The 18389-nt window shown below is 49.9% G+C and overlaps 1 protein-coding gene across 1 annotated transcript; it reads right to left on the bottom strand.

Moving 5' to 3' along the window:
* Positions 1–368: 368 nt before the first annotated feature.
* On the bottom strand, positions 369–18305 carry SLC9A6 (solute carrier family 9 member A6). The gene is made up of 16 exons (XM_085230776.1): positions 17833–18305; positions 14550–14749; positions 14135–14212; positions 13454–13530; positions 12549–12661; positions 10755–10860; positions 8665–8806; positions 8324–8429; positions 8033–8121; positions 7716–7829; positions 6082–6193; positions 5720–5873; positions 5561–5591; positions 4513–4592; positions 3889–3994; positions 369–3457 (listed from the first exon to the last, which is right to left on the bottom strand). The coding sequence occupies exons 1-16, from the start codon at positions 18092–18094 to the stop codon at positions 3182–3184; spliced, it is 2046 nt and encodes a 681-aa protein (XP_085086902.1). The 5' UTR covers positions 18095–18305; the 3' UTR covers positions 369–3181.
* Positions 18306–18389: the final 84 nt, after the last annotated feature.

The following is an 18389-nucleotide window of genomic DNA, read 5'->3' as shown; positions in this document are numbered from 1 at the left end:
GAGTGCTGGTGTGCTGGAGGGAGCATTCAGCAGCAGTGAGCCCAATCGTTCCCTATTTCAACACAGCAGTTTAATTGTAAGGGGTGTGTTGTACTTCTCTGGAGGGTTTGTGAGGATAAGGAGGTGCCAAAAGGCATTTGTTTGATCACTAAACTGTGTCCTTGCATAGAAGAGTTCCCCTGTTCTGCTGGCACAGTTGAGTAGCCTTGCTATCTTTTACGTGACCCAGAATGGACTGACACAGGCTTGGAGCAGCAAGCCCTGTACATCCACAACGAGGTCCAAGAAGGTAAAGCAGCACCTCTTCTCTTTGCTACAGGTTTATTTCCGTGAGTGAATTAAGTGAATTAAGAAAACAAGACTCACAATTCCAGAAAAAAAAAAGATATTTTATAGGCCCAGAATCCTTCTTTCACAGTACAACGCAACAGTAAAGGATTTAGTCAGTGTAAACAGAAGGTCCAATAGTGATCATCAGCTATCACAGATCAGCTGCACAAACACCACAGCTACAGGGTTAATGCCATTACCACACAAATTGACAGTACTAGTACAAACCATAACTTTACCTACAGTGCTTTTTCCTGTGCAAAAACCATGACAATTCAATTCATAGAAATAAGTCACCTCCCCTAAATTTTTGTGTGAGATGTAAACTTCCTCCTCGGAGTTGTCCTATTTGGCAAAGGGCCTTGGGGCTCAGGATACCTCTTCCCAGCCCCTGCAGCACACAGAGCATACAGCTCCACGTCCCAACCCAGCACTCATGAGCTCCATGCTGCAGAACAGAGAAGGGAATCAGCCGAGGATCAGATGAGTCATTTACTGCATCACCCCTAAACTACAGCGTACATTCATTCTTTCAAAAAATTTTGCTGAAGTAGTCCTGGTTATAAGATGTATGGATAATAGCAGTTCATAGGTACCCCATAAAATCATCATTTGTTTTTTTTATTATTATTATTTTTTAAATGTACTAGTTGAGCCGTGACTGCCATCAAAAGCTGAGGCTTACAGTAATCTGTTGGCAAGTTTGAAGAAAGTGGATAAATGATTCAAGTGGGAGAGTGAGAGGAACAGAAGGATGCCACCAAGGCTGTGGCATGGGCTGCTGCTCTGCACCTCAGCCAGGATCACAGGAGGGAGCCCTGCAGCACCCACATGCCTCTGCTGCACAGAGCCCAGCGCCTGCATCGTCGGTTGAATTCATAGTCTGACCACACAGGAAAAAGCAAGAGGTGGTTATTTATCATACCTCTTCAAAAAGGCAAAACGAACAAAAAGGATGGAGGAGTGATGTAGTAAACCTAAAGTCAACACGTACCTACTTTTATTTTATTTTATTTTAATCATTTATTTTTCCAAACACATGGAGTTAAGTTACAGATGCCATATAAAATGCACACTTTATGGAATTCCTGCATAGCAGGAAACAAAGAGCCTAGCGCTAATCCAACAGCTACGTTAACAGCAGGACTGCCACTTACTGGTGCAAGGAAGATTCCCTACCTAAATAGAAACAGAGCACACCCCCCTTCTAGAGGAGTCCTATGGCAACACATACACATCTTGTTCAGAAGGAAAAAGAAAGCATTTTCTTGGAGATAAACTGCCAAAATAATTGGTTTCGCATCCATAAATTTAAGGCAATGTTACTTAGACCTGAGAAAATGAAAAAAAATATATATTTGAATTTATTTGCTCACCCATAAATATACACTCAGAATTTCAGTGTCTCCTGTCTCCTCCAACTCTCAGGTGCCACTGGGGAAAACAGCCATAGGGAAATTGCTCCAAGGTCTCAGGGTTGGATCCTATGAGATGCAGAGTTCATTCCAAGGAAAGCAGCTGGGAGGGCACACCCTCCCCTGGCTCCATCAAATACTCTCTAAAAAACACCTCTGTCTGAGACCTCTGGAGCGGGCTAACTCCAGAACAGGCTACAGTGCACTGATAACCCTGAAAGGTTTGTATAGCAAAACTGCAGCTAAAGCAGACAATAAAACATTGAATTTCGGTGCTTTCCTCCATTGAAGAAGGAAAAGAAGGATGTCAGGGTTAATAATTTCACTGCACCTTTATAGCCTTTCCTGTAACTACAGCTCAAATCCTGTAACACTAGTGTGAAATCACAAATTGTTCTGCACTCTTCCTTGGGAAAAAAAAATAAAATAATAATAAGAAGAAAATCAACTGGCAAACATTGCTCATTAAATGGTAAAAGACGTGAGAGAGATCAGGTGGGGATTACAGACACACAGCATGCTAATGCTAAGAAGTTATTAAACAAAGTGCAATGATTTCGACCATACAGGAGGACGGACGGATGGACAACTCCCTTCAGTACCACTCAGGTGCTGAGTGCCCCTGGGGAAGCATGGAGGCACTGTGGCAACCTGCAACCATCAGGACTGGCCACACTCTGGTCCAGCACACCCACGGTTTCAGCAGAGATTTGCTTGCACAAAGACACAGTCGCTTCCCAAATGTGAAATCTGGTCGCCAATTCAGGGTTTGTTGGCTGCTTCTAGAAAGCTGCTGAAAGACAGAGTCGGCCCTATAACCTGTGCACACCCCGTGTAGCTTCTGCGGGACCAGCTCATTCTCCAGCACAACTCACCCCTCCATCAGGCTGTTAGTCTGGGGGAGTCTGCCATCAGCCCTGGGCAGAGCTGCCGGGTCACTAAAAGCAGAAAATCTCCAGCTCCCTGCTCAGGTTCCCAGACGGCCAATGAGAGCCTGCAGTCTGGTGTTCTGCTGACATATCAAGCACAACTATCCAAAGATCAGAGGCAAAAACTAACCCTCATCTGAGCAGAAAGCAACTCCTGTTGCCAGCCAGCACCTCCCGCCTTCAGAGGAGGGGCGGGGAGTCAGCTCCTTTACTTACCTAGCTGGGAACAAAACCCTTCATCAAATCACACATTACAGAAGCTCACTGTGTGCAACAGACTCTTAACGCTAAAACGGTTCCACCCTACACAGTGCAGTCAACACAGTTTTTAACTTAAAATTGCAGCTTGTTCTTTACAAGTGCTTGGCAGAGAATATTTATATTCTTCTGACACCATATAAATAATATTTATACAGCTTAAACATTTTGAGACATGCATTAGACTTTAGGTAGTACACATTTCTTGATCATATATGCAAATATTACTGTCAATTAAACCAAGCAGCCTTACGCTGGGCCGTGCCTCGCGCTATCCAGGATGCTTGACGGCGGCTCCGAATCGTCCATGGGAAGGACCAGGCGTGTTCCCCGGATCACAAGTTCATGGTCCCCAAAAGCCAGCTCCCGATCAAGAGCATCCTCAGAGCTGTTCCCCACGAAGCGCCGTGGCACATTGCTGGACGTGACCGAGTCGGTGTTGACGGTGGAATCCCCATACGTCAGGCTGATGTCCCCATCGTTCAAAATGAGGTCGGAGTCATCGTCCTTCAGCTGCTCCTGGTTCTGGGCAATGAAAAGAGGGAAAGTGCTGTTTAACGTTTCCCAAACAGCTGTCATAGAATAACCCGAGTTGGAAGGGATGCATAAGGATCGTTGAGTCCAACTCCAACAAGATCACCCAACTTCATGGTGCTGAATAAGCAGAGGCGCTGCGCCTTCCTACACTGTGGCCCTGCAGACTTGGGAAAAACCTGAACTTCCCTGCTGGAAAAACCTGAGAAAGGACACCCAAGCTTCATGCAGCCAGCACCAAGGGAACTGCCACGCACACACCCCGTGACCCTCCATGGCCAAACAGTCAGCTGAAAGAGCAAGACGCTCATGGGACTCAGCCCATGTATCTGACTTTTGCCTTGGCGTCCAAAGGCTGCAGAGGAACACAAGCACATCAAACCCCATTGACATCACCAAAGAGGTGGCACCACCGGACTCACCTCGTAGGCCTGAGGGCTCGTCAGGCAGCGGGCTATGGGCCCACAGCAGCCCGGCAGTGTGGTGGTGAGGGGAGGGCCGCTGTGTGTCAGCAGAGGCTTCAAGTAGCTGCAGGGAGGGGTAAGGAAGAACAAGGAACACAAGAGGAGCACAGCAGTGTCAAGGAGTCAGGAGTGGATGCAGCAGTGGGGCTTGGTGTCTGGGTGAAATCACAGGAAGGAAAGAAACACAAATCCCTGAAACCACAAAACTGAAAGGGATAAGCAACCTGAGTGCAACCAACAAGAGGGATACAAGCGGATCGGGGCACTGCAAGAGGATTTGCAGCATCCCTTGTCCCATCATCCTGTACCTGGCATATGTTAGCTCATGGCAAAGCATTTGAGATGGAGGAGAAACACTGATCCAGCAGGAGGGCTATGATAGGGAGTGTCCCTCTGCCTCCCTGCCCTCCTGCCCTGGGGAACAGGCGCTTTGAGGACCTTCTGGGTTTCCAGGCTGGGAACACAGCTTTGGATTGAGCCAGCACTGTGCTAAATGGACATGGGACAGGGAAGTGAGTGCTGGATCATCTGCAAAGCTGGCATGGGGGATTTAGCACAGCCCCGAGCACAACTCAAGGATACTTGTGATCAAAGTTGTACCACATGCGGAACAGCCAGGCGCTTTCTGCCTTCGTGCTCCTCCTCTCACTCTCTGGGACGCCCTGTGAGAGAGCAAAATGTTATCAGTAGAAGAGCAAAATGCTGATTCTGAGGAATGCAGGAGAACACCTTCCTACTGCTCCCCTAGCAGAGAGCTTAGGGTGCAGTGAGCACATACATGGACATCACTCACAGCCTCAGGGAGATTTTCTGCTGGGACCTTCCAGCTTCTGGGCCCAAAGGTTAGTGCCTCACAACCAGCAATGTGCCCAGCCATCAAACTTGATGGCAGCTGACAGGCCAGCCTCTTTCCAATCTCCCTTGAGGTTTCATATGCAAATAATCATGTGCCATGGGCACCCAGTGCTTCCTTTTAGTTGGAGAAAAACACAAAACTGATGAGAAGAGTCTATGAATACAATTATACATTTCACAGCAATTTGGCTTTCAGATTCCAGCTGCCTTTTTCTTCAGGAGATGAGCAACCCAGCCAAAGGCACTGAATGAAACAAGCCTGAGGGCTGCAGAGCCCACCCTGAAATCAGCCAGAGGCACAGCCGCAGCATGGCCAGGCTGCAGCACTCATCTCACTGCCACCAGTCGTCCCTGCTCAGCCACGTGGCTGCTCCCAGCACAAGAGGCACGGCAAGCCTGGAGATGCTACATGAAATGGGGCAATGAATGGCACTTCTGTCCTGCATGGGATGCTGGGATGGCAGAGAGCCTCTGTGTCACACAGATTTTGATATTAACTTCAAAGAGAGAGACAGAATGTCTCGCAGCAACGTTCTAACACGGACTGTCTAAACACTGCAACAAAACACTTCTGAGGCTTTCTTTCAAACTGAACAAAAGAAAGGCCCATTACAACTCCAGAGGGCACAGAAAAGCAATGACTTCTACTGACTGCAAACTGCTTGAAAATCCTCCCACAGCAAGAAGGGAGCAGAGCAGAGAGGAGCATTCCCAGGCTCCCAGGCACAACTCCTGCACCAAGGAGTGCAGTGCAAAGACCAAAAGCTGCACTCACCACGTTCTCCTGGTCCGCGTCCACACCGACCCTGAGGAGGAGAAAACAAGCACAGGGTGAGCACAGGCAATGCCTGTGGGTCTGTGCTGCCTGTCATGGGGAAGGATGGGAGCTCTGCAGCTCCCATGCCCACGCAGCCACACTGGTGGCCGTACTCACCGGACATTCAGGCAGGACAGCATGGCTGTGGTGCCCCCACCAAAAACCCACACGGTGAAGAAAACGATGAGCAGCGTGGTGCTGAACATCATCTGCCTGGCATAGGTGGCTGTGTCACGGATGGCAAGGGCAAATGCCATGGCTCCTCGCAGCCCTGTGAGAGGAAGGGACAGTGGAGAAGCTATCAGGTACAGGGCTCCACCTCTACTGCAGGCTTCCCAACGCGGTACCAACATCCCACTGCCCAGACCCCACTGCTCCACCCGGTCAGTCCCACAGAGCCCTGTCCTGCCCAGCCTGACAGGTGGCTCGGGTGGGAAACGATGTGCAAAGTGTTCAGAGAAAAGGATGCAACAACGTACCAGCAAACATCATCATATGCTGCAGATTTGTTCCAATCTTATTTCTCCTCCCCAGATTCAGTAAAAATGACAGTGGGTAAATATTGGCAGCTCTTCCTAGGAAGATAGCAAGCTGTGTTTGTACTTGTTAAGGAAACTGTTCTTCCTGTGTCTCCCATCGTATCCCACCTCTGCACACAGAGCCAATTCCTGCTGCCAAGCAGCAACACGAGGAGCTCTGTAAACACCAGTCCTTGAGATGCAAACACAACAACCCAGCTCAGTGTGGGAAAAGCCTGCTATGCATCACCAAAGTGAAGCACACACAGCATATCAGGAATATCACAGAGAGACAAACACAAACAAACAAGGGAAATGATGAGAGGGCAGCTTTGACAAGAGAGGAGAGGAAAAACACCACTTCTCACTGCACGTTCTCCTGTGCTGTGCTCCTTTTTCACCACAAGCACTACTTGTCCTTTCCAAAGCTCGGGTTTTCACAGCTTCCACAACCCCTGCCATTCCTCAGCACACCACACAGCTCGGCTTGAAGCTATAAGCAAAGCCTCATTCCCAAAGATTATTCAGCAAAATGAAAGCAGCAGCAGCTGAGAAAGAAAAAAAAATACCCTAATGCTCTGTTTCCATAGCCTGTAAAATACAAGGAAGAACAGCCCCTTCATGCTTTTCTCTTTGAATCCATATCTTTTAATACCAGTGCCCAGATGGCAAAACTAATCTTGCAGCCACCAGTATTCAGTGCAGCCTCAAATAATATGTAAAATGCTCCCAGCTTTTATGTTCTTTCCTGAACATCATGAATTTGCATCAGAGATGTATTTCATTTTCCTTCACATGAATGAGCCACTTCAACAGTGAGCCAGTTCCTACTAAGAGACAGAGCACATAATTTCAATCTGAGCACCCAAATGCATTTCCATGTTCTTCGCTCCCTTTACCCCAAAGCAACTTTGCAAAAGCTAAGTGGGGAAATTCAGCAAATCCCACTGGAAACTCACAGGTGAGCACTGGTGAAGATAACATTTATTCATCAGTATAAACGTGCTTCAGTGCAGGCAAAGAGTGAAAATAATTCTGCACATCTGCAATGGCTCCCTTGTGATATGAACAAAATTCCTTCAGATTCTCACTTTTCTGAGACATACCAGGGCTGGTAGTGTGCCCCCACTAGCATCAGCCAGTAGAAGGGAAAATCCTTTCTCATTCCATCACTCAGAAGCATCTCCTATAGTTTTACTATACTATTTTGACAAAAAGGTGCTTTTTTCAGGGTTAACCAAAGGGAATAGCACAGAACAAAGGAAACAAACTGCTGCATCAGGAGGTGACTATCTGCAAAGCCACTCCTGTGCCATGCTGCCACATGACGAGGCATCACATTCACATCCAGCCCTGAGCCCCTGCAGCAGCCAATGGATGGCCCTTGGAAGCAGGCAAGACAGCAAAAAAGAAGCTGGGAAAACACTGTCATAAAATAACCAGCAACAGCATCATTACACAGGAGAAATCCTCTTTTAAAAATAGAGCTAGGCTGAGTGGGGGAAAAAAAATGCATCTGTATGAAAAACCACAAACTAGGAATGAGGAACCTCTCCTTTTGTTATTCATAAAAAAAAAAAGACACCAAAGGATACAAAAGCCCCCACCACGAAGGTAGGGTTAAAGATGTGGTTCTGGAAAGTGAACAGTGCAAGTCCCATGTAGGAGAAGATGAAGTTTTCTGCCAAGAAATTCAGAAGTTCGAACAACTGAAAGAGGAAAAAATAAAATTAAAAGGGAGTTAAACATAGATTTAACAAGAAGAATCTTAGCCCATCCATCACAGAATAAACACTTCTGCAGAAGCAATCCTAGCAAAACGCAGCTGCAGACTGGCAGATGCCCTTCACTCTGGCTAGAGAGAAGCAGAGAATACTGAACTGCAGATTCAGAGGATGAAGGGGGCTCTCACCTGCTTAGTTCTGTGCTGGGACTCTGTAGATAAGTTGTTATAGGTGTAATGGGCTTGCGTGATCCCACAGAAGAGTACAGCCACCACACCTAGGGAGCACAGCATTGCGTTAGACTCCTGGCCACGAAAAGAGAGCTAAGCTGCACCCCAGCAGCACGGGGCTCAATGCAATAACCCTATAACCCAGAGCAATTAAACCTGTGGAAGCAGAGGGAGAGCCCTCTGCAAGAAACAAAACCCAAGGCACCACCATCCCTATGGATTTCTATCCCAGGTGGAGTTGGAGCTTACCTGTAAAGCCACACGCCTCGGCCAGCAGGAAGGTGCTCCAGGACATCAAGAAGAACAGGCCAGTCTCCAGCAGTGGGAACTCCCGCAGCTTGGTGAACTTGGTGACGTTGCAGATGGTTAAGGACAACTCAGAGAGCAACTGTAGGTGAAAGGGTGTGCAATCTGTGTGTCACAGCAGCCCTGCATCACCTGCCCCCACAGAGGCCATGGTGCTGCTGCCTTTCATTCATTTAGGCATACAGTCATGAAACACTGAGTCTGGGCGAAACGCAGCACAGCAAAAGAGGAAGCTGTTATGAAAAAGCTCGGGGGGAAGAAAAAGAACACAAAGAAAAGGATATTAAAGCTGTCACAACTCCAGTAGCTGCTCCCATTGCAAAGGATCCACTGAATATCCCCAGGAAGATCCCAATGGACTTGAACATTGCCGTGACATCAAACGTGTGGCTGTTGTCACCCGCCGGCTGGTATGCAACAATGGAACTGAAAGAGGGGAGAAAAGCACACACAAGAACAAAACACTCCTTAGTCTGCTTATCAAAATGCTATGACTGCTGCAAACTGTGAGCATGAGAAAACAGAGCAGAGGGGAGGGAGCAAACTGTCCCGGCCCACTTGGGCTGCCCTTCACTCTCAGCCCCACTTCTGCAGCCCAGCTGCTCCAGGAAGGCTCTGCATTTGCTCCTTCCAGAGCATCAGACCAAAGCCCATCTCTTGCACATCTCCTGCAAACGCATTTGCTAGGCAACAGTTCATTATTTACAATGGCATTGCGAGGGCTTGGCATCAGCTCTGCATAAAACCAGACCCTCTGGGAACACAGAGCATTTAAGTGGGAAGCCAGCACTTCTCTGCCGACACCACAGAAGCAGCTGATGCAAATATCCCATGGAGAACTGCAAGTTCCTCAGTTTTACTGCACTTAACATGCACTGTGTTTATGCTGCACTGCTCCGGGTGCTGAATTGCAATCTCCCAGGGCAGCAGAGTGGGGCTGGTTCACAACCAGCTTTCTTTGAGGTCCACTTGTTGAGAACATTAACTCCTTGTTAGCCATCCCTTGGCTGCCTCTTGGAGATGACCCTTGGAGAGTTGCTGTTTAACCTCCTGAGTTATGCTGGGATGGAAAGTTACTGTCACCACGCTTCCTCCAGCTTTCCCCCAAATAACAGACCAACATTTTTCTGCAACACGAATGATAAACCAACGCTTTCCAACTTGTAATGGGTCCCTTCCCTTGCTAAATTTCCCTGCTTTTCATAAATTTTAATTCTTCTGCATCATCTTTTACAGTGCAAGCCACAGGTTTCATTTCTTTCATCCATCTTCTACTTCCCACTCACCACCATGGTCTCATTCTGTGGCTTCGTTGATTTGTGTGGGTTGTTTTTAAATCCCGGCTGGTTTCCCCCTGTTTGGATGTTGGTTGGGCACTTGACCCTTTTTCAGCCTTCCTCCTGGTTTTGCTTTTTGCACCACTAATAAAACACCATTGCCCACACCTTTTGGGAGCCGTGCTTCAGCCACTGTGAAATCCCCTTTGGGAGAAGTAAGCTGCAGCCCAGCCCCACACTGCACACCACTTTTCAGTTCTGGGTTCAGTTCCCCTTTACAGCCAGGTTCCCTGCTACCAACTCTGCCACAAAGCACCTCCTTGCAGGGCAGGAGTGATGCAAACAGTTCCAGAAATGCTCGATTTAGTAAATGCAAACCAGTACGGAGCTCACAGTGCTGCCTCCACGTCAGTAAAACCCACGCAAGCAGCGTGACAAGTATTCCAGAAATGTTTTCTGCATTAGTTGTAGCTATAAGTTAGCCTGTCACAACTGCAGACACAATATATTTCCAGATAGGCTCCCATGATGACAACATAAAGGCAACGCGGATAAAATATGTCCCACATGCAGAGGACATAAAATATTAAAGAATATTATAAAACACTCTTTAGAAAGGCAGCCAGTTTCTGGTGCAGGTGCTCAGCACAGGATCCAGCAATGCCCTCTTCTTGAGGCACAGACAGTGGGCAGAGAAAGCAGACAGCTGCTTTAGCATCTATTTTCACCCAAACCAACACAGCATTTGTGGGTGGGGGTCAGGCAGGAGCAGACATTGAGCAAAGGGCTTCAGTGGGATCCTGTAGCTGGCATAGAGATGCAGTGCTTTTGGCACGTCAGAGAGGCTGAGTCAGCAGGCCGTCAGAGAGCACAACATTGTGCAGCAAGACACTGTAACTCCAACCCACACTGTCTAATAGTGTCTTCAAGGAGGAGAGTGATCAGAAGGTCACTACAGCTTCTGGGGACACTCAATAGGAAATTCTGGTCTGGGCAGCACTGATGCTCCTGTTTTACAGGAGTGAGGCCTGGTGGCTCCCCACAATGTCCAACATGTAACGTACAAAACAATTAAAAGTAAAACAGAACACACTTACGAAGACAGCACTATGGCAACGGCATCATTGAGGACGCTTTCGCCAAAGAGAAGGGCATACAGCTCAACATCAACCTGGAGTTCATGGAATATGGCAAGAACAGTCACTGACAAATAGAAAAATAGAGAGACATTCAAAAAGGTGCCGTCAGTTTGGTGTCATCAAAGACAAAATGTCCCTTTTAGAAAGCTGCCTTCCTGTACTTCCAGAGGCTCCAGCTGCCCCCTGTGCTCTTCCTGTCTTCCTTCTGTTCTTTATGACACAGATTTGTTTTATGATTGATCTTCCCATCCTTTTAGGAAGACGTATCCTGGGCATCAGGTCTACATCCTAAAGCAGAGAGCAGAGTCTGCTGCCAAGGGCTGCTAACTCCAGCCAGCTTCTTGGGGTCACCTTTCCAACAATGGATGTGGCTCTGGGCAGCCTGGTCTGGTGACTGGCAACCCTGCACAGAGCAGGGGATTGAAACTAGATGATCGCTGTGGTTCTTTTCAACCCAGGCCATTCTATGATTCTATGATATACAAGTAAGATAAATACATGAGAATTGAGAATATTCAGGTACTCCATCTTGCACACTGATGGGGATTTAATCCCATGCTCTTTTTTCACCCACGAAATCTTGCTTCCACTTTCAAGCCTGAAGAAGGGACGTGTCACCAACAGCTCTGCATCATCTCTAAGCATTACCTACAGAGGCTGCCTGACCTCTGCCCATCTGTCATAGGGGTTTCCCACACACCCACAGTGTGCTCTCCCCATTGCAGGCACTCCAGTCTCCCAGGGAAACTACAGGGAGGAGGCTCAGCCTCAGGGGGACATGCTTGGAGAAGCTGAGAAATCACAACAGCTTGATTTTTTTTTAAGGTTGGAGGTTTTTTAATAAAAATATCAGAAGTAATAACCACTTGTACATATACAAACACTCCTTAATTTGTCTTCAAAAATGGAAATGAATGATGAGATAAGCAGGTAAGAGCCAAATTCGTCAGAAATGACAGCCACTGGCACCTGTTCCAGAAGGATAGAAGATTTGGCTTACCAGGCCTGCAGCCCTTTCCTCTCATGTAAAACTGACCAGTATCTGCTTTTAGAACTCCCAGAACTACTGCAACTCCACCACACCTTTCCCAAATGCAGCAGCCAGGCTGACTCCAGAACTGGTCAACAAAGGGCAGGAGGAAGGAGAGGCTCTCCTCCCGTGGCCCTGCGTTTTTAGGGGAAACTGGAATGTGCAAACAAACAGCTACCATGTAAAAGGAAGTCAGTCACATGAAGTTCAGCTGGACAAGGTGTGGTTTTCTTAGTTTTCATTTATAAAGTGCGTCAGCAGACCAAGTTGTCACTACTGTCCTCAGTACTACTCATGAAGATCAATTTTCTGTTAGATTAGCCACTTCCAAAATCCCATCCAAACGGAGGCTGAAGGCATTTGATTTTATTAAGGTTGAACTAAAAGCTCCTACACAGTGCATCTTGTTCTGCATTCGCCACTTGTGCAGGATGTCAGAAGCAGACAGCAGAAGCAGACACCTTGCCCCAATGGACCCAGAAAAGGTGAAAGAGACACTGGGCTTCACAGCAGACCAAGATTAAGAAAAGCAGAAGTTTGGAAAGTGTGTTACACATAACTGGAAGGAAACAAAAAGGAAGAAATCTGACCGCTGAGAGCGCTGCAAATAAACCTAACTTCAAAATTCAGAAAATGGGAAACTACACAAGTTTCAGATCTCTCCTTTCTTCCCCTCTTCCTCAAACACAGGCAAAACAAGGGAAAAAGAGCACCTAACATACCTGGGTCAGTAGCTGATACAATGGCCCCGAAGAGGAGGCAGTCGGTGAAGTAGAAGTCTCCCCCGAGCTGCCCGGTGACCTTCATCAGCGCGACACAGCCATACAGGACCGAGCTGCGGGAGCAGAAGAGGCCACTGCTCAGATCTGCAGAGCAAAGAGTTCCCCAGAATCTGCCAAAGTAACTCCCCAAAGTTGTCCAAGGATAGGAACACTGAAGAGCTGCGTTGCATGAACTCAGTCTGATGCAACACCGGGGTCCCAAAGCAAAGTGCAGAACTGGAATCCAAAGCACCAGCAGCACAGGACCAAAGTACAGCACTGGGAGGAGATGGCACTGAAACTCCACTGCCAGCAACGTGGCCACAAAGAGCAGCAGGCAGGGAAATTGGACAGGCCATGGCAACACCTCCTCTGGGACCGCTTCACAGACTTCATGCCAGCACATTTCAGTGGGACAGCCTTGGCCTCACTACAAAACATCCCAAACTTCCAGCTAGGAAGAGATAATGCAGGCGCTGAGCTTGGCTGAATCCCCTGGATCTCCAGTGGAAAACACCACACATCCACGAATTACTATTCAGAATAGGAATTATCTAGCTTCCTCTGTGCACATAGACAAATAGTTTGAAACATAATCTGTGTTTGCCAGGCATTTGTCTCCAGCAAGTAAGGGCAGGACACACATTTATGATTCTGCTCTCCACTCGTGCATCTCATGCTTGCTAGGACTGCACTTTCAATAATTTCAAGTTAGCACCTGTTTTTTCACCTGCTGGCTGCATGTATAGATGTTCTGTATGAGGTGCAGAGGAAGCACTGCGTACAAAGAAGCCTGCCTGACCTCCCAGCCCCAATCCACACACAGCTCACAGCCTCCCCAGCACCGCCCGGCCTCAGCTGCTCACCCAATCACCAGGCAGGAAATCGCAGTGCCAAGAAAAGCGTACGCCAGAATCGATCCCAAGTTCCTGAAGAAGTGCCTCTAGAAGGAAAAAAAAAGAAAGAAAATGAATGATACCTCACTAACAGTTTATTTCAAGCTATGCCAATGGATAGATATCCACAGCAGCCTGTGTCCGGTGCGAATACCAAGAGCTGTGTGAGCACAGCAGCACGGTGTGCAGCCAGAGCAGCACAGCTGGTGCAGCATTAATAAACATGAGGATACCTTCCTGTACCAATGTATTTAATAAGGTGCTGCTCCGAGCCTTGGGAACTGATTTCCTAATGCAGCATGAGTTCTCCTTCCTTCTCCCGCAAGCTAAACAGAATCGTTTTCCTCTCCATTTCAGAGCTTTCTAAAACCTTCCCTCTTCCAAAGTGTTTCAGAAGTTGGGATGGCTGGAATGGCCCAGCTGACATCCAAACCCCTGCACAAATCCATGCTGCCAACGGCTGAAGTCACCAACTCTTCCTGGGGCAAGGATGAGACCCACAACCCTGCTTCCCACCATCCTATCTGCACTGGGAACACTGCACCCAATTCCACAGCTGTGGCTGCTAAGCAAGCTTCAAAGTACCCTCAAGTATGAAAAATGCCCTGGTGGCAGAGGAACTGAAAACGTGGGCACTGTAAAGGCACATACCCTTTTTAAGCTGTAGCCTGCATAAAATATAATTGGAGGAAGCAAAATGTTGAAAAACACCTCAGGATCAAAAGTCACCTGTAAAACAAACACACACAAAAAAAACAGTAGAATGGTTTGTTAAGATTTTACAAGATGAAAAAGAAGGAAGAATGAGGTATGAGATACCCTGTACTCCCACAAGGTGGGCATAGATGTCAGGGCTCTTTCAGACCCACAGCCCAAAGTCTAAAGCTCAAGTTAAGATCAGCTGCAACCACAGCTTCATTACACTGCATGTCAGCTAACAATGCATGGAACCAAAGCAAATATTGGTTAAAACAATCACTTGATCCAGCGGACACAGGGTTTCTGTATTTGCATACACCCACTGGAACTGGTGGGGAGCAGCCCATCCCTTTGCCAGCACCCTTACCTTCCTCAGCATCTCATTGTCCTGGACATTGTTGAGCTCGTGGGCGCTGATTTCTCCCTTCAGAGTATACTCATAGAACTTCCCACTGACGTTTACCAGCAGTGTGGCAGGGCTGGTCTGCACCTGGCAGCTCAGAGTCACATTGTTGACATCGCTAGGGACATGGATGCCGTAACGCAGGACCACACCAACCAGGACACCTGGGGAGAGATGCACAAAGGGCCGGGGATGAACGCTGTGAGCATTTGCAGCTGAAGACCTGATAGGACATGTATCACCAGCAGAGAAATACATTTTGGCAGGGGACTAAAAAAGGCACCAGGAGCTGTTGTGAATGCTTTGAAGACAGTAAGCATCTTTCTGTCCCAGGCCAGAGTGAAGGGATGCTCACAGGCACTGGCCAGAACAGCACAGATGGTTCGGGGTCACTTTTTGTGCCATCAATTCCTTCACTCCAACCCAGCAGTCATTCTATGAACTTCTACACTCCTCCTTCCGTGAAACAATGGGAATAGCTCCCTTCTTCCCCACACAGCAAGACCCCATCCACCAGGCAGTGGAGCCACGCAGCCACTTCCTGCACCAGGGAGCTTCCCAGCAGCAATCCCTGCTGCAATAACTCAGGAAGCATTTTGGGCCAACCACTGTGCTCTGCTCAGTGCCCTGCAAGCTTTGTCTCCACACCACCAGCATCAACCTAAGGGTGAGCCAACACTGCCTGCTGGGGTCCAGTGGGGTGGATTTACAAGTCAGCAGTTTATATGGCACTCCTCATTTGCAGCACAACTCGTTAGCTGCACACCCAGATCTCGCATCCAGATTGATGGCATTCGCCAGCATGAGCTCCTCCAGCTCCCTCTCTCAGGCACAGTGCACTGAACACTCTCCCAGCAGTGCCTCCTGACAGCCACAGGCTGTGAGGACGGGGTGTCCCATGGACCCTTCCCACTCGGCCTTCTGCACAAAAAAAGTTTGGAAACTCCTTGATTCAGGCAGCGCAGCCAGAAACTCCTGTGGCAGCTGTCTGTCTCCTCAGCTGGAATCCCACCTGGGGACACCAGGACTCGTGGCTTTGAAATGAGATGCCCTGCTCAGGGGAAGAAGGGAAAGGTTTCGGTGGTGGCTGGGAATTCAGGAAGGATCCTGACTCACCCACCTCTCGCCTCTTAATCCCTGTCCCAAAGAGGGGCTACATCTGATAGCGGTGTTCATCCTCACCAGCTCACTTACTCACGCAGCTGTTCCCAGCCCCGCATGCCAGCCAAATCCCTGATCTGGCCAGCAACAGGAGAAGGAAGGGAATGGGAATGCTCTGGAGCCAACCTTCCCTGCTCACCTCCCATGTAAGGGAGCTGCCTAAAGGCTCCTGGCACAAACCTGACCCAGACGGCCCAACTTGTCAGACACCAGCACCAGCCCTGGGCTAAGCAGACCAAGCCCAGCATGTCCTCTTCTTTCTGATGGTCTCTTAGGAAATAGCTTAAAATCCTCTGGCATTTGAAGGGCTGTCCTAGCAGCAATCCCTGAGCCGCCCACTGGTATCAACATGGGACAAAAGTGAGAACCTGACACCAGGAAGCTGCGAGCAGCGAAGAGCTACAGGCAAGGCCAGAGAATTCATGGAGCTCTCCTGTGCAAAGTACAACTTTATTTTCATTGCATTTATCCCAACTTCATTAAAAAGAACAAAGGCCCATGGGCTTTTTTTTTTTCAGGTGCTGTTGAACATATCTCAGCTAAGATTTAAAATACAGACTAACAGATTATGACAGCAGCGCCAGGAAGCCAACGGCACACATTAATCTGGGCATTAAAGGAAAGAAAAATGCAGTGAGCACCCAAAAGCATCGTGCCAACACCCAGCTGGGATGAATCCAGGGGCCAAGAGGGAGCCAGTACAAGGAAACTGAACTTCTGGAGAAGCTTCGGCACATCCCCGCCAGCCCCCGAGCCGAAATAAAACGAGACTCCTCATTTAATTGGCCTAAATGCTGAGTACCTGGGGTGTGGGAACCTAATTTTAAACGCTGAAATGAAGCCTAGGGGCTGCTGAGCACCTACTGTCTATCCCAGTGAAATAACTCCAGCTCCTGAACATCAGCCCTGAGCCAACAGTGTAATTTGTAAGGTATAAATCCACCCGAAGCAACAGCTTACAGCTCAGGGTGAGAACACAGACACCAGGGAGCTGTGAAGTCAGCCAGCAGGAAGAGATGCATGCAGAAGTTCTCAGTTCTTGGGCTTTTTTTTTCCAACTAGAAAAGGACAAGCTTTTACAAACTGCTGTGATGTGAGGGGCTGTTGTGCAGCCCTCCTGCTGCAGCACTTCCACATCTTCTGCCAACCCCCCCTGGGCTGAAAGCATCACAGGAGCTGGGCATGGCCAAGCTGAAGCAACCCTGATTTTGTTCCCAGCAGCTTTGAGGTTGTTGCTGCAGAACAGCGGGTTCCCACCAAAACCACGTCCCTGTTTTGACCCGAGGGACAGAGCACAAAAAGCAGTGAGAAGTCAGGATTTTCTGCCTGGCCAGACAGGAGATGTTACTTTTTTTGCCAACACCTCCCTAAGTGCAGCCTGTGAAAGAGCCGATGGAAAAGATGTGTTTTAGAAACCGAGATGATGCGGGTCACCGTCTGAGAGCACAGTGCAACCAGGAGGTGACAACCAGGGCCTGAGGGGATGGGTGAGCGCAGGCACCGCGTGCTTCCCCACAGCTTTCCGAAGGACGCTTGCGGCTGAACTGTGGGACAGCAGGAGGCGAGGAGCACAGCGGGCCACCACCCTCACAGCAGGGCTTCCTTCCACGGGCAGCTCAGCCACGACCGAGCGTGGCTGTACAACACCCAGGGTGGGCAGCACGAAGAGAAGTGGACTCCAGCACCCACCAGAAGACGCCTTTCGTACGCCACACTCATCGCTCCTGCCTGGATAAGGATCCGTGCCCGCGTTAATCATTCCCCCAGCACAACACCCAGCCAAGGGCCGGTCGGCCTTCAACCCGCACCGCACGACCCCGGCACACCCGGGTTTCCACCTGCACACCCGGGGCACGAGGAGGACCGACGGCGGCAGCAGCCCGTGCCCGGGGCTCCCGGTACAGCCCGTAGCTGGGCACGGTGCGGGCCACGCCGCGCCCCCCGGCCCGCGCCCGCCGCAGGCTCCGCCCGCACCCCTCCGCCACCGGGATGAAGGCGAGAAGGCGCTGATCGGGGCGCCGCCCCGGGGGTGCGCGAGGTGCCGGGGGGGGCGGCGGGAGGGGACGGCCGTGCCCGCGTCCCTCACCGTAGATCATGGCGAGCCCGGTCTCGTGGAGAAAGCGGGCGCGGCGGTGCTTGAAGAGCCAGATGGTGAGGATGGTGAGGGTGAGCAGCAGGATGAAGACCAGCAGGTTGGCGCTGTCTTGTCGGTGGCTTTCCTCCGCCGCTTTCTCCGACACGATCTCCTCCTCCAGAGCCCCGGGTCGTCCCGCCGCCGCCGCCGCCCCGACCCATAGCCCCGCCGCCAGCACCGGACCCGAGCCCGGCCACCGCCGCGGCCCCGCCATCGCCCCGGCACGGCACAGCCCGGCCCGGCCCGGCCCCGCCGCCAGCAGGAAGCGGCGCTGGGCGCAGGCGCGGGGCGGGGACGGCGGCGCCGGGAGCCCGGATAGGGGCGGAGACCGCGGGGCCGAAGTTTGGTGCCGGGGTGGGGATGAAGATGCGGTGCTGCGCGGCCGGGGCCGCAAAGCGATCGTTTGCGAGGTGGGGGAGAAGGGAAAAAGCCCTCAAACCGAGTGACGAGCAACGAGTGGGGCTGCGGCGCAGGGGGAGGTGCGGGACTGCCCCGCCCACAACCCCGCA

Source organism: Meleagris gallopavo, chromosome 9 (genome assembly GCF_905368555.1).
Source record: "Meleagris gallopavo chromosome 9, MGAL_WU_HG_1.1, whole genome shotgun sequence".
NCBI classification, from domain to species: Eukaryota; Metazoa; Chordata; class Aves; order Galliformes; family Phasianidae; genus Meleagris; species Meleagris gallopavo.
This window is presented reverse-complemented; position numbering and strand designations above follow the sequence as displayed.